The sequence below is a fragment of the Neophocaena asiaeorientalis genome, unplaced genomic scaffold (assembly GCF_003031525.2).
Source record: "Neophocaena asiaeorientalis asiaeorientalis breed wild unplaced genomic scaffold, Neophocaena_asiaeorientalis_V1.1 scaffold424, whole genome shotgun sequence".
Lineage (NCBI taxonomy): Eukaryota > Metazoa > Chordata > Mammalia > Artiodactyla > Phocoenidae > Neophocaena > Neophocaena asiaeorientalis.
Window position 1 is genome coordinate 355,786 of NW_020174430.1, and position 22,343 is coordinate 378,128.

The 22,343-nt window shown below is 50.0% G+C and overlaps 1 protein-coding gene across 1 annotated transcript in view; it reads left to right on the forward strand.

The window, feature by feature from the left end:
- The window catches only part of ADAMTS15 (ADAM metallopeptidase with thrombospondin type 1 motif 15), a 23,550-nt gene extending 22,973 nt beyond the window's left edge, over window positions 1-577 (forward strand). The window contains 2 exon segments of the mRNA XM_024756864.1: window positions 1-2; window positions 5-577. The exon segment at window positions 1-2 is cut by the window's left edge and continues 492 nt beyond it. Of these exon segments, the coding sequence (XP_024612632.1) occupies window positions 1-2; window positions 5-192 (190 nt within the window). The 3' untranslated portion in view covers window positions 193-577.
- The last annotated feature ends 21,766 nt before the right edge of the window (window positions 578-22,343 follow it).

The window sequence follows — 22,343 nt, forward strand, 5'->3', positions numbered from 1 at the left end:
GGGGCCTGTGGGGAGCCCTGCCCGGCCTGGGAGCTGGGCGCCTGGTCCCCCTGCTCCAAGAGCTGCGGCCGGGGCTTCAAGAGGCGTCCGCTCAAGTGCGTGGGCCACGGAGGGCGGCTGCTGGCCCGGGACCGGTGCAACCTGCGCCGGAAGCCCCAGGAGCTGGACTTCTGCGTCCTGAGGCCGTGCTGAGCGGAGCGCTCCGCCGCTTAACTCTGCAGCCCCTCGCACTGCTGCCTCCGGGGCGGCCACGGGCAGAGGGCACTGGGCGGGGCCCAAGCCGCGAGGCCACCCACATCCAGGGACAAGGACCTGGGCCGGGAAGCTAAGTCACTAAGGCACAGTCTACCTCACGCCCGGCTCCTCCGGGGCCAGCCTCGGGGTGAGGCTGCGAGGTGCTTGGAGCTGGGCAGGAGGCACCGGGCCCAGTCTCCCAGGGACCTGGAGGATGGGCGCCTCCCAGCGGAACTTCAGGGACCTTGGCCCCCGTCAGGGAGGCCGCAGGCTGCTGGAAGAGCCAAGGCCCGGCAGCTTGGCGACTTCAGGGGGCCCCAGGGCTCTGAGCCGTCTCTGAACAAGGCAGGATTTTATGGTGCTTTCAGCCACTTTCTTTTCTGACTGATGTGGACTGAACAGTGAAAACCGGCTGGGGGTGGGCAGAGCTGAGGGGCAGGGGGCAGGTATAGCTGGAGCCTGGGCCGCTCCATTTGGGGTGAGGTGTGTGGGGGACAGTCCCAAGTTCCTCATCTTCTTTCCACTCTCGGCCATCCCTTAAAGGGCCACCTCCTCTCCCTGTGTCGTAGTCTTCAGACTAGTGGGAGGGCTTCTGCGTAGGTGTCCTCTGGGTCTTTGCAGGTGGAGGTAGGCGGTCAGTAAGGAGACTGTTGTCTTCTTCAAGAGGGATCCGACCATCAAAAAAAAAAAAAAAGATGCTGGGGTGATGGATTCTGTGCCCGAAGCAGGGAGTTTGAGGAGAGACCTAGAGGGTTCTGCTGTCACTGGGGCTGGGTCTGAGCTTTGCAGGAATGTCTCCCTAGGATGGGGAGGAGGGGGCCCCAGTTCTGATGGCTTCTTCCTCCAGGGAGCCAGATAGAAGTCAGGCTGTTACCTTAACCCAGCATTGTCACAGTCCTGATCCCACTAGGGGGACATGGGACGTGCCCAGAAGGGCCAGGTGCTGAACAAACAAGTAGGCACCGTCCAGACAGCTACATGCGGTCTTGCCTGGGGCCTGTCACGTTGCATCACAGGCTGTAGTTTCTGCAGTTGGATAACGGGGTTCACTGTTTGCTACCTCAGGCTCTGCTCTCTGGGAACCCACCCTTGTCCCTCCCCGGGGCAGTGGGGACCCTGGTGCTTCCAGCAGCCCTGCTGTCCTCCCCTGTAGACTGAGCTGCCCAGACACAGAGATGAGCTTGGGTGCATGCTTCCTGCTCCCCTCAGCCCGCCACCCCCCGGGCCTCCAAATGCGATGACAGGGTCTCTCTCTTCAGGTGCCATGGGGACAGGTTTCAGGAGACACCAGGAATCACTTAGCTGACCCAGGGGCCCTTGGCAGCCACCAGTAGGAACTGCTGGAGACTTGTCTATCTCGGAGACACGGTAGCAGAGTGGAAACCGGATGTTTCCTACAGCTCCAAGGGGGACAATGTTTTGGAGTTAGGGATTCTTTGGCCAAGCAGGGTATTTCTTGAGGGTGCAGCTGCCCCAGCACGAAGACGGGAGATTCTGTTTCTGAGAGTAGGTAGTGAGTCCTGGACCTCGGTGAGGTGACAGCACAGCATTGCCTCCCCTGGGAAAGGCAGTCAGCCCTTTGATTTGGCTTCCCCTGATAGAATCCACAAACCAGCCGACCAGCCAGGTGAGCCTGGGATGGTGTTCCAATCCCAGTCTGACCCTGGCTGAGCCCTGAACACGTTCCCGCAGGGGACAAAGGGCAGGAGGAGGTCGGAGGCTGGGCTGCAGCCACCCTTGAAGAAGGGAGCGAGGAGGAACCCCCCTCCCTGCCCGAGCGAACACTGGGGCTGCAGGGCAGAGGTGGACCCCCGCTAGCTGACGACAGCACCGCACCCTGTGCTTGGTGCAGCCCTCCTCGTCGAGGAGAGGGTGGCGCGGGGGCGTGCGGAAGGGGCGGGGACCGGGTGGGTGGGAAGGGAGGTGCCGTCACTGGGGGCGCCTGGGCCCCAGGAGAGCGGCTTGATGGATCATTTCCAGGAGGGACAACTAACCTTGCTCCTGACGTAAGCTGGGTCTCGGCGCTCTTTCCTGTCGTGATGTTTTCCTTTTACCTTTTTTTTTTCCTTTTTAAAAGAAGTACAAGCAAGACAACTTGGGAGGTGTGTCTTGTCTGGGACCATTTCACTAATCCAACCATACTCTCCAAGGCTGAGCAGAGACAAGCCTCGAGGCACAGTTTTCTGGTGATGGAGACAAAGTTAAGGTGGTCTCTCATGTCTGTGGAAGAAGAGGAACATTCTGGGGCTGCAGCAACCTCTTCCGAGGGGTGTGGACCAGTAAGGGTCTGGGCTCAGGAGCCCCTGCCTCCTCTGCTCGTTGTGTGCACTGATTGCAGGATCTCAACCTCGTGGGCCTCGCCATGCTGGAGCGGGGGCAGGCGAGCCGAGGACGGGAGGAGGGGCCCGAGTGCCCCCAGCCTGGGCACTGGCTCCCGAAGGCACTAGACACTGTCGTTTACCGAGACCCCCTTGTGTTTGGTTCTTTTGCATTCCGTGTGTGTACTGCAGAAGGATGGAAGGACCTGGGTACTGGCTGGGCTCTGTATACTGTGTATACGTGGGAGCTGGCCGCTGCGGGGACAACGGCCTACTCCCAATAAAGTTGTATTTAAGACCTGTGTCCTGCCTCTGTGACTTCATCTCATCCACACACACCTTCCCCAGATCTACTGAGCACCCACCATCAGCCAGCCTGTGGGTCCCTGTGTCGCGCAGCGCCCAGGCTGGCAAAGACACAGATGGTGACAGGTGTGGTGAGTGTGAAGAGGGGTCGGACTGGGGCCGAGAAGGAGCACTTGGGTCTGGGGGTGTGGGGAGAGGGGCCGGGGGGCACACCCTGCTGAGTGGCAGAGGGGATCCAGAGGAGCGGGTGTGCAGGTGGCCTGAGGGGCGGCCTCTGGGGCTGGACCGAGGTCAGGGGGCCCAGCATGCTCCCGGGCACCTGCCTTAGGAGGGATCCCAAGTTTTCAGAGGGAAGTTTCATTCTGTTTGGAGAATATTCCCTTCTTCCTTTTTTTGTTTTGGTCGGACCACGTTAGCAGACCACGTTAGCAGACGTGTGGGCATGGCAGGGGCGTGACACATTTTAAAGAACATCCAACTAAGAGTCCAGAAACTTGCCTTGGTCTCAGATCTGAGATTGTCTCTGGAATCCCATTTCCTAATCTGCAAAGTGAGGAAGGTAGATTTCCTGTTCCCTTAGGGCGTTTCCAACATTCACAGTCTGGGTTTCCAGGGACAGTTACGGTTTACACTTTGGTGGATGATTATTTGGTTTCAATTTGGGCTTCAGAGATGAGTGACGGGTCTAAAGCGGGGGCTGGGACAAAGCTTTGGCACTTGACAGAAAGTCGTCGTGGAAGGAGTGGGGAGCCAGAAGGGGTTGCATGACTCTCCGAGCTAGTTGGAGGCCTGGACAGGATGTGGAGGGGCTGAGGGTTGATGTCTAAGCTGGCAGTCAGCAACGGTAAGATCTCTGTAAAATTACCCAAAACCTTGTCCCGTTTCTGAGGTTGTTATTTTTGGTATCCCTTCTGTTTTCCATTGTGGCAATCGCCAGCAAAAGCTTTATGAGAAAAAGTTCCCATGGCTTGGTTTGGGGGTAAAGGAAAAACCGTTTCTCTGCCTACAACACTTTTGACACCAAATGCATGTGGTTTTTTTTTTTTTTTTTTTTCCTCTCACCAACCAATTTTGCAACTCTCCAGGCACCAACTGGGTGTCGTATAGTTTAATTAGTTTCTGGAATTAGCATCAGTCTTCACAGGTTAAGAGCTCAGTCCCACAAGAGTGCCTGCACTTCAGACACAACACAAGTAATGCGTCCCCAGGATCCGCACACTTCTGACCTACTTGGCTACAAAGTTGAGGGTTCCCACAGTTCCCTCTCAGGCTTGATAATTTGCTGGAACGGCTCACAGAACTCAGGGAAACATTCGCTGGTGTTTACTCGTTTATCATAAGGGACATGATCAAGGACACAGATGAAGAGTCAGACGAGGAGGTACGTAGGGCGAGGTCCAGGAGGGTCCCGACGCAGGAACTTCTGTCCCTGTGGACTTGGGGTGTGTCACCCTCAGCATGTGGATGTGTTGACCAATCAAGAAGCTTCCCAACCACATAGTGTAGGGATTTTTATGGAGGTTGCCTCACATTGGAAACTGCAAGGGATTGAAAAGGAGCTCTGTACCAGGAACCAGCATCAAATGTCAAAACAAAAAGATACTCCTAGCACCTCTATCACTAAGGAAATTACACGTGCTTTAGGAGTTGTGTGTCAGGAACCAGGGGGAAAGACCGATACATATTTCTTATCGTGTTGCAGCAAATAACAGAGGAAGGGGAGAAGGCTGGGTCCCACCCCGCAGTGGGTCTGGGGGCTCAGGAGCACCCCAGGCAAGGTAATAGGGGCAGCGACTTACACTGAAACGTCGAAAGCAGACAAACCTGCCTGTGTTTTCAAGCTTTCTGGAGAAGGAAGGAGCAGTTTCCTAACCTCACTGGCCTTTAAAGAGAGGCAGGAACAATTTGCTTTGTAATTCCTCCTCGGGAGAGGAATGTCTTCTTGCCCCAGTAGAGAAAAAGCCTCTATGATTGCATAAAGGTCTCGACTCCCTGGGCCATGCTCCCTGTGCCCGGCGAGCCCTGGCTCTTCCCCAGCAGGCTGCGCTGGCACAGCCCACGGCCGCGTGTGTAACCCCACAGTCTTTCCATGGCCCTTGGTTTGTGCCCAGCCCTACTTGGTGAGTCAGGCCTGAAGCTGGCAGTCCTAGCAGCAAGTCCTAGAAGAGGCCAAAGTCTCCTTCAAGCTCCCCAGATGCCACCCTCACTTGCCAGCCCACGTGGCCCGGAGGGGATTGCGGTGGCATCCTCACTGCCCAAGTGGGAGGAGACCCCTTACCGCCTCCGTCGTAGGGCCCTGGAAGGGGAGGCTCCTCCCTGCCTGCATCACGGGGGCTCCGGCGGGAGGAGACCCCAAGCTGCGTGGGAAGCTCAGCTCCCCTTCACCTCCCACCTGGCAGCACCGCTCAGCCCCTGCGTGCAGCTGGGAGGGCCTCGCATTGTTTTCTTCTGCGCTTAGTGGTCAGTAATGTAAATCACATTCCAAGCACTGGCCGGGATGTTGTTTAGGGAGATAACAGTCCCTGGCTTCCAGAGGCATTCCAAGGACGAAGCAGAGCTATTGGTTTCCCAAGGAGAGTGATCTTGGCAGAAAGGGCAAGACAGAGGGAGAGGATGAGAGAAGGGAACCTCCTCCTGAAAAGTGGGATTTGGGAAAATGGTGAAAGTATTGTGACGGCAAGTGCTTGGAGGTTGACGAGGTTTCAGCTGCATCCCTGAGCTGTCCCAAACAGTCCCCTTCTACCCACACCTATCCCCTGTCCCCACCAGGGCCACAGTCCTAGGCAGTATATGCAGGGGTTTAGGCCACCGCTCCCTGGAACTTCAGACCCCACGGGACTGGGATTCTAGACTCATCAGAGAGGACCTGTCACCACCACAGCTCATCAAGCAGAGACTCCTGATGTGGTGCTGCTGGTGGGGAGCATTCTGAGGAAAGAGTCTTTGGGAGGCCTAAGGACACGTATCTGGGGGATGCCATGACCCCGTCAAGGACCCTCCTGGGCCTGGGTCTGCAGAGCGTGGGGATCTGGCCCAGGCAGCAGGTACACACACACGGAGAGCAGGGAGTGATTCCCAGACGGAGGCTTCCCCGGGAACGTGCGTCAGACCAGGAGGAGGGGTGATGGAGCTTGTCTTCTCTGGAACTATGAGGACCCTGCTCCGTGCAGGCAGCGTTTAACCTACAAACACGGTCCCACTTGGTCTTCACAGCCACCCTCTGTGGGTTGATCAATCCAGCCTTCTAGATGCTGAAACTGGTCTTTCAGAATATGAGGTGACTTGTACAGTTACCCTGGCAAGTGGTGGAGCCAGGATTCAAGCCCAAGTTTGCTTCCTTCCAGAACTAGGCTCTTCCCTACTCCACTGTGCTTTAGGAGGCCTTGTCAGCCTCTTGGTACGGCAGGGAGACAATGACCTTTCTTCAGTGACCAGTGTCCCGTTCTTCTGCCCTCAAAGATTTCTTGGGATGACTGAGAGCATGTTCTTGAGGCAATGTTTTGTGGTTTCTAAAGGACTTCATAACACAACCCAAACATGCCCTGATTCCTATACAGGCAGACCTGGGAGATATTGCAGGTTCTGTTCCAGATCACCGCAATAAAGTGAATATCGCAAGGAATCGAGTTGCACGGAGTTTTTGGTGTCCTGGTGCATATAAAAGTTATGTTTACACTATTCTGCAGTCTATTAAGGGTACAATAGTATTATCACTAAAAAATGTACATGCTTAGATTACAAAATACTTTATTGCTAAAAAATGCAAGCCATTGGGACCTCCCTGGTGGTCTAGTGGGTAAGACTCTGCGCTCCTAGTGGGGGGCAGTGGGGCCCGGGTTCGATCCCTGGTCGGGGAACTAGATCCCACGTGCCACAACTAAGGAGTCCATATGCCGCAACAAGGAGTCTGCATGCTGCAACTGAAAAGACCCTGCATGCTGCAATGAAGATCCCGTGTGCCACGACTAAGACCTGGCACAGTGAAAGAAAGAGAGAGAGAGAGAGAGAGAGAGAGGAAGAAAGAAAAAAACTAAAAAAAATTTACTAAAAAACAAAATGCTAACCATTATCTGTGCGAGTCGTAATTTTTGCAATACTAAGATCAAAGATTACTGTCACAGACCACCATACCAAATATCAAAATAGTAATGAAAAAATTGGATACACTGTGAGAATTACTGAAATGTGACACAGAGACACGAAGTGAGCAAATGCTGTCGGAAAAATTGTGCTCATAGACTTGCTCGACACAGGATTACCACAAACCTTCAATTTACAAAAATGCGATATCTGCGAAGCATAATAAAGAGAGGGGCGCTGAAAGGAGGTCTGCCTGTAACCTCTCCTAACAGGAAACCCATGCACTTGACTGCCTTCTTGGTATGTTTCCCAGGGGAGTGTTTTCTGAGGTTTTTTAGGGCTGGCATTTGGCTCTTGGAAACATTCTGCCACCAAATGAACCTAGAGTTCAGAGAAGCCCCAGAAGTCTCGGCTGGTTTGAGCTACTTTGAGTCAAAGGAGCAGAAAAGAACGATGAGATGTGAGTAAAACTGGCAAGGGAGTCCGGCAACCCCCATGACTCTTTATTTTCCCTGAAAACCTGGCAGGGAAAAAAAAAACAAACCCAGAATTTTTTTTTCATTTTTTTCCCTTAAAATAATTATTAAATATTTAAGTCATACACAAGGAAAAAAGAATATAAAATAAAGCGTAGGTGCTAATAACCCGGTGTAAGAAATAACACATCACCAGCAGAGTCGAGGCCCCCTGGGGATGGCTGCCCTTTCGTGCCCCTCCCCACCTCTGCCCAGGATAGAGGTGGAGCAACCATTACCTTGAATTTGGTGTTTATCATCCCCAGCCATTCCTTCATTGTCTCACTACATATGTCTGTATCGCCAAACAATGCCTAGTTTGCTTGGTGTGCTTTTCAACGGTCCATGCCGGGGAGCATGTGCATTTACCTGCAGGGACCTGTGTTCTTCAGCCTCTTACCTTCTTTGCTTAATGTTCTGCCTGTAGGCGTCATTCACGTGGGTTCGTGCAGTTCTAGTTCGCTTGCTTTTCAGTTTGGTATATTATTTCATTATTTAGATAGGAATGATGGACATTTAGGTAGTTTCCAGAATCCTGCTAATGCAAACAGTTCTGCTGTGAAGATTCCTGTACATGTTTTCCAGAGCATGTATTATGTGAGAGATTTTAGGGGTGGAATTTCTGGGCTGTAGAGTATCTGCAACTTCAACCTTATTATGAGCTATTTCCAAATTGTTCTCCAATGTGATTTTACCAGGCCCAGCTTTCCCAATTTGCCTTACTATTTTTTAGGGGCTGCCCTTACCCACCAACCAGGGTTGCTTCTTGACCCACTAACCTGTTGGGTAATGATTCACCTGTCTCCAATTTCTTTCTCTTTTTCTCACCCTCTGGTTCCAAGGATTCCAGCAGGAAATAGGCACACTCAACTCAGGATAATTTGAGGAGAGAGTTAAATAAAGAGCAGGTTACAAAGGTGTGGGCCAGGGTGGGGAAAACCCAAGGGCTTGTGCAGCAACCCAGGTAGTAACTGTTGGGCTTAGTTTCCACACCCCCTGAAAGGTGAGGGGAGAAAGGTGGTGAGGACCAGAGTTAGGCAGCTCTTTGTAGACACGGCAGCCAGATACGTGCTGAGACTATTGATTGGGGGACACAGCTTCAATCGCTTTAACTATAAAAGAGGGAATAACGGTACTTACCTCTGTGTGAATCAGTGGACTGATGTGTCCAGCGCAGTGCCTGGGCTGTAGCAAGCACTCAGTAAATGCCATTAACTATTACTCTAAACCTGGAGTAAGTTGCACTGCCTCCAGAATTCTCAAAGAATTTTCATAGCTGTTATTTCCCAATCTGTGTTGAAATATGAGTGGCTTAAGGTTGTTCCTTTCATAGCTGTGTCCCTGACATTTTAAAAAATAGGAAATGTGTCATCTCCACTTTCTGTACTTTGCTGGGACTCTGCCTACTGCCTTTTTTCTAGCACCTCAGGAGTCAGCATGGTCCCAGCTTCCTAGACATTGCAGAGCTATTTCTGGGGGATGACTCTCCAAGGTTCTGAAGAATGAGTTTCTCAATCTTTCCCCCAATTTTTATAATGAAACATATCAGACATACAAAACTGGAAAGAGTAGAGTTATCCTTTGCTTAGAATCTGTGATTATTATTTTACTGTATTTTCTTCATCTCTTTCATCGAGAGACCTTTTTTGTCAAACCATGTGGGAGTTGCATCCTGACCCTTCACCCCTAAATACTTCAGCTGCATTTCCTGAGAATAAAGATTGTCTTCTACAGTCTACTATAAACACGATACCATTATCATACCTAAGAAAACGAACAGTTCCGTGTCAGCATCTGATATCCAGTCCATATTCGCATTTCCCCAGTTGTTCCAAGAATGTCATTTATAGGATTCAGCCAAGCTTCTCACCTGGAATTTCATTCTCTGGTTGTTTCCTCACGGTGCCCTGTGACCTGTCCCATTTCCCCCTGTATTCCCCACGTGGCTCTCATGCTGTCCCTGGCGTCCAGGGGCTCGCAGTTCCTGGTGTTCCACTGTTGGTGAAGCTGCTGGGTTACTTGGTCTCCTTGACTCTGTTTTAGATGCCTTGAGGACATTCACGCTCTCTGTCATCCGTGGAGTGGAGTTCAGCCAGCCATCTCCCCTTCAGTTCCCCTGCTCTTCACTGAAGTCCAAGGTCCCTCTCTCCTTTTCACATGTGCATTTTTTTTTTTTTTTTTTGCCCCACCGAGTGGCTTGTGGCATCTTAGTTCCCCGACCAGGGATCGAAGCCGTGCCCCCTGCGGTGGAAGCGTGGAGTCCTAACCACCGGACCGCCAGGGAAGTGCCATCTCCTCGAACGTCAATACCCCAAGACGCTGTTAGGGTGAAATAATAGGCGTGCACCTACTCCTATGAAAGGCCTTTCATATATCCTCAGTTTTAAGCGGGTCATTTCAATTCAGTGATTCACTCATTTACTCCACAAATATCTATATATCTGCCAGGTATCGGGCACCAGGCACTGAGAATATCTAGAATATTCTTTTCTCTGCTTCCTTTCGCTGCTTCTGTGCTGGGTTCCTCTGCTCTGTCTGGCTGTTGCCCTCATGAGTTCGTCTTCCTCCTTTGGCCCTTAAATGCGGCTCCAGTGCAGCCCTCTGCGCAGCTCATTTCACACGCTCCCCTCCCTCCCCCCGCATCACGCGCTCTCCGGTTGCTTCAGTTAAAACCGGCACAGGGATGGCTCCTGAGTCTGCATTCTAAACCTCCCCCGGGCCGGTGCTCGCCAGACTCTCCCTGGCAGGGACCCCACATCTCATCACTCACTAGTCACATGACTTAATTCCACCTCCCAGATGTCTTTAAAGCTGTCCCCTCCGTTCCCGTCCACGGCTGCTGCCTTAGTGCAGGCCAGCATCACGTCTCATCCGGGAAATGTCAGGAGGCTGTCCCCCATCCTCTGTGGTTTCAGATTCATCCCCTTTCAGTCCTTCCTCCAGGAATGACTTTCAGCCTCCATAGTAGATGGCCCACTTTGCGCTCTCCCGGCAACTCCATGTCCTTCTGACACTGCACTAGTGGTTTGTCTGTCTCTTCAGTTATACTCTGAGGACCTCGAGGGTGGGCCCTGATTGACCTTGCACTTGTGCTTGGCACACAGCCATAATATGACAGTAATAGCCATCCCTCAGCATTAACCACATACGAGGGTTCTGTTAGGGGCTTCGCTTGTATTATTGTATTCATCATACGAACATCACGCGTGATGTTAAATAACTGTGCCCGTTTGCATATGAAGAAGCTGACGGCCTAAGACGTAAAGGACCCAGTATGTGTTCTCCCAGCTTCTAAGTGGCAGTCAGGTCTCCATGCTCCATATTTACTGAATGAGTTATAGAATGAAACCTCTTGTGCTGGCTCTCAGGAGGCTCACATTTCACCGGGGGGCCAGGCGGATGACTGTGATGTAGAGTGGGAAGGGCTATACTCGAGGTATGTGTTAGGTCTACGGGATTGTAGAAGAGGAAGTTGCAGTGATAACTTTCAGAGGATCTGGGAAGACCTCACAGAGGAAATGATGCCAGAGCTGGGTCTCGAAGAGTGAATAGAATTTGCTAGTAGCTAAGGAGGGAAGGCATTCCTCACAGTGGGGTCAGCATGGGCAATGGCACGAGAGTGTCAGGAATGGAAGTACTTGCTATGGTTGGACTCCAGGGTGCTTGGGGTGGAGTGGTGGGAGATGAGGCTTGAAGGTTGGGCTGGGGTCTCATCATGAAGGCCCTTTATGCCACCTTAAGGAGTTTGTGCTTTGTTTGGTGGGCAGTGGAGAGCCATGGAAAGATTTAAAATCAGATGTTGAACTCAGATCAGATTTTAATCAGCTCACAACTCCGGTGAACTTGAGCAAGCATGGATTAGGATAGGAAAAGACTGTTGGCAAAACACCAAGTAAGAGGCTCCGGCAATCTTCCAGATTCAAGACCACGAAACCTAGACTAGGGCAGTGTAAGAGGATTGGAGAAGATGACATAAATTCTAGAAATGTATACGGTTAAGGGTGAGCTGGTCTTGAAAGCTAACTGTGTACAGAGTATGACAAGGAAAGAAGTGTCAGAGGAAAGTGCAGGTTGATGTTTTCCCTGTCAGTGACTTCCGTGCTCCACACAGGAAGTGTACAATGAGGTCATTCTCTGACACATGGATATGACCATGGAACAAGGGGAGTGGAAAGTGGAAATTCTTGATCTCCTGTCTGGATTAAGTTTTGAAAATATAGTACTGCCAGGATTCAGAGGGATGGGATGACTGACGGTTTTCTTTTCTCCTGTTGCCCCTTACTCCCAGCCACACCTTCTTACTAACTGCCTTAGTTCCTGCAATCACATCCCCCTCCCTCTAATCTTACTATTCTGTGGTTAGCTTGGCACTGAGAAAACATACAAGGAGACATGGGAGGATGAAAGGAAAAGGAAAGAGTAATCAGAGGAAAAGACAGTGAGATAGTTGACTATCTTTTCCCCCACATACAGTTGAAAGCAACTGTATGGTATTTCAAATGTATTTCAGCATAGGTCACATAAACAGATTTATTTTTTAATATACCCCCTGTATCTTTCCATTAACCATACACCATGCATAATATATTTCAATACACATGTCTCAGGATGGGAATAGCGGGAACATATGTTAACAGAGTTATATTAACTCTAGGGACAACACCACTGGGTTACGAGATATTATGTCTCCATATGGTACCCATAAATGATCCCGTGGCTTTAATGTGTAACACACTCTGCTTTGGATTGGCAAATGGATTGGAGTCAGGCTGAGAAAAATGAGAATCTTCCGGATGAGAAGGTTTATGTACTGTTCTGGGCAAGAAAACCTTCTTAAAAGCAAACTGGGTAAATAAATCTCCTTGCTGCCCAAACTCTATCTAAATGAAGATCCCAATGGTTAGGCCACTGCTATTTTCTCCCCACCATGCTGGGAAAGTCTGACACATGCCTATTGCCTTTGAGATAATTAGATGAATACCTAACTGCTCAATGGGAAAGTCTCTCCATCAGTCTAGGGCACTATGTCTGAGCCACTTTGCTCTTATTTCTTCAAAAGTCACCTATCTACACATGGCTCTGGTAGCCTGGACAGTCATGGCCTGAGAGTCAAGAGACCCAATCTTCCTTCTAGGCTATGCTACCACCAGGTGACTTTCTGCAGGTGACTTGTATCTTCTCGGTGTCCATTTCCTTTTTAGATGAGGCATTCAACTTAATCAGTAATTTCATGGTCCCTTTCAAGCTTTAAGACTCATCAATTCCATAAATTGGAAATCTCAGCTCCAAGGGGATTTTCAAAAGCTTTTGTCTGTCACTTTTTCTGAAACAAAAAAGATGTATTTTTCGGCTTTATACTTTGGAAATTTCTATGCTTCCCCACTTTTTTGGTAAGTGTCCCATCCGAAGCATGCCTACCTACTCTTCCATCTGCAGGTAGCCCTTGGAAGGAGAATAAATATTTAAGAAATCTCACTGCAACATAGGTTTGCTGCTGCCTCTGGGGTTTTCTTAGTCTTTTTTTTTTTTTTTTTTTTTTTTTTTTTTGGGCAGAGCAGGTGGACTCTCAACCACTGCGCCACCAGGGAAACCCCTCCTTAGTCCTTCTTGGCTTCTAAAGTAGTTTTGGATGTCATGGACTAGGAACGTGATATTAAATATTTCCATTTCTTCCCTCTACTTATCAAACCCATACCTAGACACAAAAATCTGTTTTAAACTCTGCACTGCTGCCTAGTGGGTAGCTCTCATCACAGCATTCTCTTTATACTGGGCCTTGGGGAGAGAAACCTGGACACCTTTTGGAAAGTGGGATAATAATAAAGCTGCTGCCGCTAATAACGGGGGTTTTTCTACATCCCACCCAGGCACTGTTATGTCTTTATATGTTGTATACGTTGTGTGTGTTTATAGCTTATAATTATTTATATGTTACATGCAGTCTACCCTCACAGCAGCTTGATGGATAATAGAACAATAAAGTTAACTATTATTCCCCTTCTGCAGATTAGAAAACTGACATTGGTTAAGTGACAACTAGGTTGGTATGATTTAGGGCTAGAAACAGTGAGGATCGTTCCTCCTGGGTCTCTGATCTCACAGAAGTTCTCAACAGCCAAGTTTCTGTCTCAACTGTTGTCTCAGGCATCAGAAGAGAAGGGGTTTATTCTTGGACAGTGCCTTCAGTTTAGTCTGATAACTGTCTATTGTAGTGTGTGCTTGGAGCTTTACAAGAAAGAAGCCCAAGAAACGGTCCTTGCCCTCAAAGGGCCTATAGTCCAGTTCAGAGAGTTCTACATAGTCTTAGGAAATAAATAAATAGTGCAGAGTAGTCCAGAAAGTTTCCTAGAGGAGAGGAGGAGTTGGAGTGGGTGAGGACAGCCCAGCTTGAGTCTGGAGGCTGGAGAGGGATGGGAGGGGACAGAGTGTGCATGGAGTGGAAGGTCATCATCTCCTCGAGGCAGGCACTGCGTCCTTCCTTATTCTTTTTTCTCCTCTTTCCCCCTTTTCCGTATTTATCATTTTCTCACCAGAATCCAGGAATGTGGAGTATGAGACATAGACTCGGCACTCAGAGGGCTCACAGTCGAAGGGAGCGACTGTGTGATTAGCCTGAGTAAGGGCAGCAGCAGGGGTAGTGAGGCCTCTGCAGAGGCAGAGGTGCTGTGCCGGAGAGGGGCGGTGGGAGAGGGTGGATAAGAACCGGACCTTGAGCCCTCACCCGGAAAGCTGGGGCTTTATTCTGAGCCACAGACATGGCGAGTCTGGTTTCTGAACAGGGACCAGCATTCTGAAATCACATGGCATGGACTGTTTTTAAGAAAGAGAAATGAGGAAAGGAGAGAAGAATATAGACTTATATGCTTTGTGCCAGAAATGAGTCTCTGTTGTTAACACGTTGAACTCTTTGAAGCCAACTACAGGGAATTCTCCAACATGGCTCTGCCGCTGCCTCTCTCCACCGGCAGCTGCTTCTCGCGGGGTTTGGCAACGACAACTGAATTGACCTCTAGTGTCACATGGCTTCCTAGGTCTTCGTGTGGCCTCTGTGAGTTTAAGAAATTGCAGAGGAACTCAAGGGACGAAGAGCTGGAGCTGGAGACAGAGCAGCCTCCTTGACTTTGGTGAGGCTGAGGGCTTCTGTCGTCCTCCTGGAGTTAAGCCTGTGCCTGACTCTTGTTCTTTTTAGCTCCTTCTCTATGAAAAAGGTCCAATACAATCCGAAAAATGAAACGGGCAACATAAAAGGAGGAGCGGGAAGCCAAGTGAGTACAGAAAAAGAACAGTAATGAATTACTTAACAAACTACATGCAAAACTCAAAGCTCCCGGGCGATAGGTACTGACTTACAAAACGTGCTTCTTAGTTGACATGAGAACTCTTCCTTGATGAATTTAACCTATGGAAACACTCAATCATAAACGTGCAAGAACATTCCTAGGGACATCCAGTATAGCACTCTGTGTAATTGAAAAGGAAGAAAGAAGAAAGAAAGAAAGAAAGAAAGAAAGAAAGAAAGAAAGAAAGGGGAAGGAAGAAAGAGAGAGGGGAAGGAAGGAAGGAAGGAAGAAAACAAGGGAGGGAGGCCTTAGATTCCTACAAAAAGAGAACTATTTAAATCAATTGTGGTACATTTGTCAAGAAGAATTCCATGTGGCAGATGAAAAGAACTGTGATAAAGCTGTGTATTAGTTTTCTGGGGCTACCATAGCAAGTACCACAGACTGGGTGCCTTAAGCAATTTTTTTGTTTTTAACATCTTTATTGGAGTATAATTGCTTTACAGTGGTGTGTTAGTTTCTGCTTTATAACAAAGTGAATCAGCTATACATATACATATGTTCCCATATCTCTTCCCTCTTGCGTCTCCCTCCCTCCCACACTCCCTATCCTACCCCTCCAGGCGGTCACAAAGCACCGAGCTGATCTCCCTGTGCTATGCGGCTGCTTCCCACTAGCTATCTATTTAACGTTTGGTAGTGTATATATGTCCATGCCTCTCTCTCGCTTTCTCACAGCTTACCCTTCCCCCTCCCCATATCCTCAAGTCCATTCTCCAGTAAGTCTGTGTTTTTATTCCTGTTTTACCCCTAGGTTCTTCATGACATTTTTTTTCTTAAATTCCATATATATGTGTTAGCTAATCCAATATGACTGGTGTCCTTATAAGAAGAGTAAAGGACACAGACAGGTACAGAGGGAAGACCCTGTGAGGACACAAGGAGAAGGTAGCTGCAAGCCAAGGAGAGAAGCCTGAGAAGAAAGCAACCCTGTTGACACCTTGATCTTAGACTTCCAGCCTCCGGAACTATGACAAAATTGCTTAAGGCTGAGTAATATAACATATCTTCCCTCTGTACCTGTCTGTGTCCTTTACTCTTCTTATAAGGACACCAGTCATATTGGATCAGGGACCCTAATGACCTCATTTTACCTTAATTACATCTTTAAATGTCCCATCTCCAAATACAGTCATATTTTGACGTACTGGGGGTTGGGACCCCACCCTATGAATTTTGGGGGAACACAATGTAGCCCATAACAAGATACACATACTCATATGGAAAGGTGTCTAGAATTGTTAAAAATAAATAAATTGAATATCAGTATAATAAGTATGATACCATTGTGAAAAAACTAGTACGTATGTAACAAATATGAATGTATGGGGACTTCCCTGAGAGTCCAGTGGTTAAGACTCCGCGCTTCCAATGCAGGGGGCGCGGGTTCCATCCCTGGTTAGGGAACTAAGATCCCACGTTCCACGCGAGGCGCGGCCAAAAACAATTGAAAAATATATGCATGTATGTACACCAAAAAACATTTGGAAGGATGTGTGTCAAACATTTAGCAGTGGAAATCTGTGTGAAAGAGGTGGGCATTGTGGTGAAGGGGAGATGGCTGTGTAACAATGGATTATGGGGATTTTTTTCCCATTTATTTACTGTATGAACTTCATTTTTAATATGTTTACTTTGGGGATTAGCTTAGTGATAAAGAGCACAAATCCCTAGACTGGGATTGTTTGACTCGCGATTTGAGCACAGACTCAAATCCTAGCTTTGCCTCTTTGTAACTGCTTCTCTAAACCTCTGGGGATTTCTTTGTAATGGGGAAAATAATAATAAGATTTTTATGACAGTCACATTAGATAATGAATGTGAAACATTAGGCACAGTACTTGGCACCTACTAAGACGAATGAATGTTAGCTATTTCTATTACCGTGTTAATAAAGAAAAAAAGCTCTCACTTGCAACTTGGGGTAAAGAGGTGTGTCCTTGACCCCGGAGTGCTGTTAATTGAATCTGGTTCAGTGGAACACGTAATTGAAAGTCTGCCGTGTATGCAAGGCGCTGTGATAAAATCTGCAGAGGAAGAACTCAGGTCAATGCCTGCCTGTGAATAGCTAACAAAAGGCAGACACAGCTTCGTCTACCAAATAACCTTAACTCACAGGAGTCTTGTGACTGTCTGAGGGAGAAACACCTATAAAGCACTTAGTAAGAATTCAGTGTAAGACAACCATGGCTATTGTTATTACTGTCCTCTCTTTTGTAGTAAAATCTACTTGGAAAATTAAATTTAGAAGGCAGCTCAGGAAGGACAGATTCAGGGAGATTACTTAAGGGAAGTGAAATCAAGCCATGCACATTCTGGCCTGTTCCAGCCATCTCTAGAAGCAGATAGGAATACCTGTGATGGCTGGTCACTGTGTGTGGCCTACTCGGGTGAGGGGGATGGCGGTGGGGTGGGGGTTGCTGACAGACTTCCTTTTTCTCTTTTTCTTTATCTCTTTTTTAACCTTTTATTTTATATTGGAGTAGAGCCAATTAACAACGTTGTGATAGTTTCAGGTGCACGGCAAAGCGACTCAGCCATGTGTATACATGTGTCCATTCTCCTCCAGGCTCCCCTCCCATCCAGACTGCCGCAGAACACTGAGCAGAGTTCCCTGTGCTGTACAGCAGGTGGTCGTTGGTTATCCTTTTTAAATATAGCAGTGTGGACATGTCAATCCCAGACTCCCAATATTCCTCTTTGGTCACCAAGAGCGTCTTTGTATATAGCTGCAAGTTAGAGCTACTTAGACCACTGTCCCACCCTGAGAGACTGGCACTTCCTCCACGCGAATGGACGCGTTCCTGCAGATTCTCGTTCCTCGCCCTGTGCCTTGGAGCACACTTTTTTCCGTGGCCCCCTGTTAGCCAGTCCTTGCTCAGGTGCACTGTGCTGGTCACCGCTCAGAAGCGACAGTGACGTCCCGGCACTGGGGCTCTTCCCTCTTGGGCTCATTAACAGTCCCGGGCTCGTCATCTCCGAGTGGGGCGCGTGCCCTTCCTAACCGCTCTGCTCCCTGTGTGCCCCCTCCTCCTCCGCATCTGCGCCTTCGGACTCCTCCGTGTAACCCTACGGGGCTGGCTTATCAAGACCCACTTGACTGAAAAATAAAAAGGATATTTGGGATAGAAAAGGGGAGCAGTTCATTCCTCCTTTCCTTTGAAGGAAGTCTTGTGGAATTGGCCTTTGAGTGAAAGAGAACGTATATATATATGTAGCCGTATGCGTAACTTTGCGTGAAAGAGAACGTATACGTACCCGTATGCGCAAACGCGTATATACGCATAGGCTTTGGGCCCGACGCCGGAAGTTGGGAGGGGTCCGGCCAACGGGCCGCAGGAAGAGGCCCAGGGAGCCAGCGGAGGGAGAGGGACGGAAGGCGGCGCATGCAGGTGGAACCCTGGTCTCCAAGGCAACAAGCGACGGGGAAGCTCAGGTGAGTGGCCGGCGGTTGGGCTCACACGCACACCTGGAGCAGGTGCGGGGCCTTGGGGAAGCCGGGCCGCGGAGCCGGCTTTTCGCTCAGACTCCAGAGCCAAGCGGCAGGTTCAAGGCGGGTCTGCTACGAACATGTGTGACGTTGGCTCCTTATCTGTACCTGGAGGTGATAGCGGTACCTGCCTGGCAGGTTCGCCGAGTGGACTAGGTGAGATAACCTGTGAGAAGCACTCGGAATACTGAGTGCCTGGCGCTCTTCGTGTCGCCCGGTGCGCGCGGAGCGTGAGTGACGCAGGGCGCAGATAGCGGCGCGCGGCCGGCGGGGAGGGGAGGCGGCGACGGGTCACCCCCGCGGCTCCCGAGCCCCGCCGTGGCTTCCGGTCTCTCACAGCGGGTGTGACTCAGGCAGATTCTTAGGGGAAACGTCCCCCTCCCCACAAGGTCACTTTTCCAAGCCCCCAGGGTCGAGAGGGGCACCTCCTGAGCTTCAGGCATCAAGGGCCCTCTTTCTTTGTTGGATCCTGGGGGCCCGGCCGGCAGAGAAAACTCCCTCGGCTGCTGGTGTCGCCGGATCAGAGCAGAGCCCCCCCTCGCCAGACAGGCGTTTCCCGAGAGGAGAAGGGGCCACGGCTGGCTCCCCGGGGCCTGCGTGGTGGAAATATGAAGTGAGACTTCCCTTGCACAGGGGAGCCTGAGCCAACCCCGGCCCGGCTTATCTCTTTGCTCAGGACAGTGTTTGTTTTAAGAAAATCAAAGCACGTTCCTCTTCTGCATTCTTCGAAGGGAGCGAGCTGGCTGCTGCCTGGGGAGGAGGGCTGCCAGGTGCCGAGGGGTCAGCTCACAGCTTCCCTCTTCTCGGTCCCCCTCGGGTCGTCCCCGTGCCCCTTCCTTGCGCAGCTAAGCGGTGTGGCGTCATACTGCGTCAGAGGCCCCAGACTTACGGCTATGCATCCTGCAGTCTCTCTGAATTTGGCTCTGGGAGGCGAGGCTGCCTGGAGTTCACCCACCTCTGAGGACCTCCTGGCTCCGCGGTCGCAGCCCTTCCCCTCCGCGCAGCTGTAGCCCCTCCTCCGCTCCAGGCTCTGCAACCCCAGGCTCCTCCTTGCTGGACCATCCCCCGTGACTCTAGCCTCTAGCTTCTAACTCACGAGTCTGCAGGCAGAGAGGCCTTGGCTGGACAGGAAAGTTATCCCTGCCGCCCTCCGATTTCTGCTTCTTCTCCTTTCTCCCATCCCAGACCCACTAGTGGTGGAGCGAAGGCCATGTTCTCCCTCCCCTGCTCCTGGGAGGGTCAGAGCCCCTGGTTTACCCCCCACCCCCACCTCCACTGAGGGTCAGAGTTTCTTATTGGCAGCCATTGAAGGGGCTGAGACCAGCTCTCCGAGGCCCACCACTGGATTGGGAACAAACAGCTCATTGTTTGAGGTGCTTTTAGGACCACTCAGAGTCCACTGGGTCACCGGGTGCCCTGGGCCAGGACTCAGACGGTGCCTGCGTGTGAACTCTGGAAGGCCACTTGGGGCTTCGGGGAGCCGAGTCACAGCAGCAGCAGTGAATAGTGGGTAACCCGGGGAGTGCTTTACAGGGTTCAGATCGCTTTTCATGGCCAGAATCTTGCAGTATAAATTGCAGTGCGCCTAGGTTTAAACTTTTTTTTTTTTTCGTTTTAAATATGGGTATTTTCAAACACACAAAAGCAGAGAGAATAGGACAGTGAAAGCCCAGGTACCTGGTCACCCAGATTCAGAAAGCCCTGACTTTCTGCTGCTGCTGTTTCCTCAGCGCTGCCACCCCCATGCCCAGTCCTCGCCTCTCTCTTTGCAGCACTCTCTTCTTTAACTTGCAAACAGTTGATGACTTTTAAGATGAATCTGTCACATGGCCTTCTGCCACAGTCATTATGGTTTATTATCGTGGCTTTTCTTTTCTACTCAGGAGACATGATCTGTTTTAATAGAGAGCTGAATCCAATGGCAATTTATTGTCAGAAAGAGCAGCCCAACCTCATGCCAAATGGAAAATAGTTTGAGGCAGGCATTTTCCGACACCCAGTCAGACAGCATTAAATAATGATGTGACTGGCCGATTTCGCAGCTGCGTGGGGCTGGTGGGTCGGCGGGGGGCTGGCTCCTACTGGAGCCCTTTCTGATCCTCCCCCAGAAGCAGGGCCTCCCTGGGTTAGAGGCCTGTCCTCAGCCTTGCTGGTTTGGGGAGGGGGCAGCTGAGAATGCTGCCCACAATGTTATTCATCAGCCTTTTAAAAGGACTGACACCCTAATTCCTGCAAAAGGCAGCTCCTAGAAAGGGTTTATCTTTCCCAATGTCGGTATGATCTTTTTTTCTGACAATGAGAGCTAAGAGCGTTATCACATTTTGCTTTTTGCCTTGGCTACCAGGAAGCTTAGCACTCAATTGAGAGCCCACATGCAGTGACTGTTTCACCTATGGTTCTAGTTAACTTATCTCCCCCAATTCTTCTCTCCATTTCCGATTTCTCAATTTTGTCTTTATGTGCCTGGGGCTTAGGGGTTTTATTGTACCCACGCTTCAGTTTCACTCCTTTGAAATTAGGAGTGGTAGAAATTAAAAGCAAAAGCAAACAATGCAACCTCACCTTCCCTGTGATCCTTGCCCACAGAGCCTTGTTTGTGAGAAGCCAAAGAAGTTAAAGTACTAGGCCCAGTTCACGTAGCAGGTGGTGCATACACACACACACACACATATATAAAATGCCTTTATACACAAACACACACACACACACATACATACACACATACACATGTATATACAATGCCTTTACACTTTGTAATTTATGGTTTATACTTTTTTTTTTTTTTTTTTTTCCCGGTATGCGGGCCTCTCACTGTTGTGGCCTCTCCCGTTGCAGAGCACAGGCTCTGGACGCGCAGGCTCAGCGGCCATGGCTCACGGGCCCAGCCGCTCCGCGGCATGTGGGATCCTCCCGGACCGGGGCACGAACCCATGTCCCCTGCATCGGCAGGCGGACTCTCAACCACTGCGCCGCCAGGGAACCATAGGGAAGCCCTATGGTTTATACTTTTTTTTTTTTTTTCCCGGTATGCGGGCCTCTCACTGTTGTGGCCTCTCCCGTTGCAGAGCACAGGCTCTGGACGCGCAGGCTCAGCGGCCATGGCTCACGGGCCCAGCCGCTCCGCGGCATGTGGGATCCTCCCGGACCGGGGCACGAACCCATGTCCCCTGCATCGGCAGGCGGACTCTCAACCACTGCGCCACCAGGGAACCATAGGGAAGCCCTATGGTTTATACTTTTAAAAGGGCTTCCTCATCGGGAGCAAGTTGTCTCAGTTTGTCCTTGATTTATTCTTTCAACAAAGAACTCACTGCCCACTTTATCTGTGTCCTACTAGGCAGTATGGGGGGACAAATAAACGTAAAACAAACACGTGTCCTCAGGGAATTTACACTTTAATAGGGAATATTAGACATGTTCATCTAATTATAACACAAGATAAGAAGTGTGGGAGTGTTTTAAATAAAGTTTTTAGGGGTTGAGAGGAGGGAGAAGTTATTTGAAGATGAACGAGGGCAGACTGTGTAGATGGTTGGCATTTAAGTTGATTTTTTTTGATGTGGACCATTTTTAAAGTCTTTATGGAATTTGTTACAATATTGCTTCTGTTTTATGTTTTGGTTTTTTGGCCCCGAGGCAAGTGGGATCTTACTTAGTTCCCCGACCAGGGATGGGACCCACACCCCCTGCACTGGGAGGTGAAGCCTTAATCACTGGACCACCCCAGAAGTCCCTAAGTTGATTTTGGAAGGCGAGGGAAGGCATAGATATAGACCCTCCTATCTTGCTATGACCTCCATGTTACAGAGGATGAAATCAGTGCAGAGAGGAAGGAAGTTTTCCCACATCACCCAGTTAGAAGTTACTACTGTTGTAACCACCCCATCTGCCCCTCCGTGTTGAAGCTGGTCCTGTGGCTTTAGGGCAACTGTAGGCTGGATTGAATTTGTTCGTAGGTGACAGTTATTTAATTCATGATATTTAAATTGTCAGAGCCCAAGCCTTGGTTTTTGGGGCAGTGCGTTTTTTTATTTGCAAGGGACAAAACATTATCTTGAGC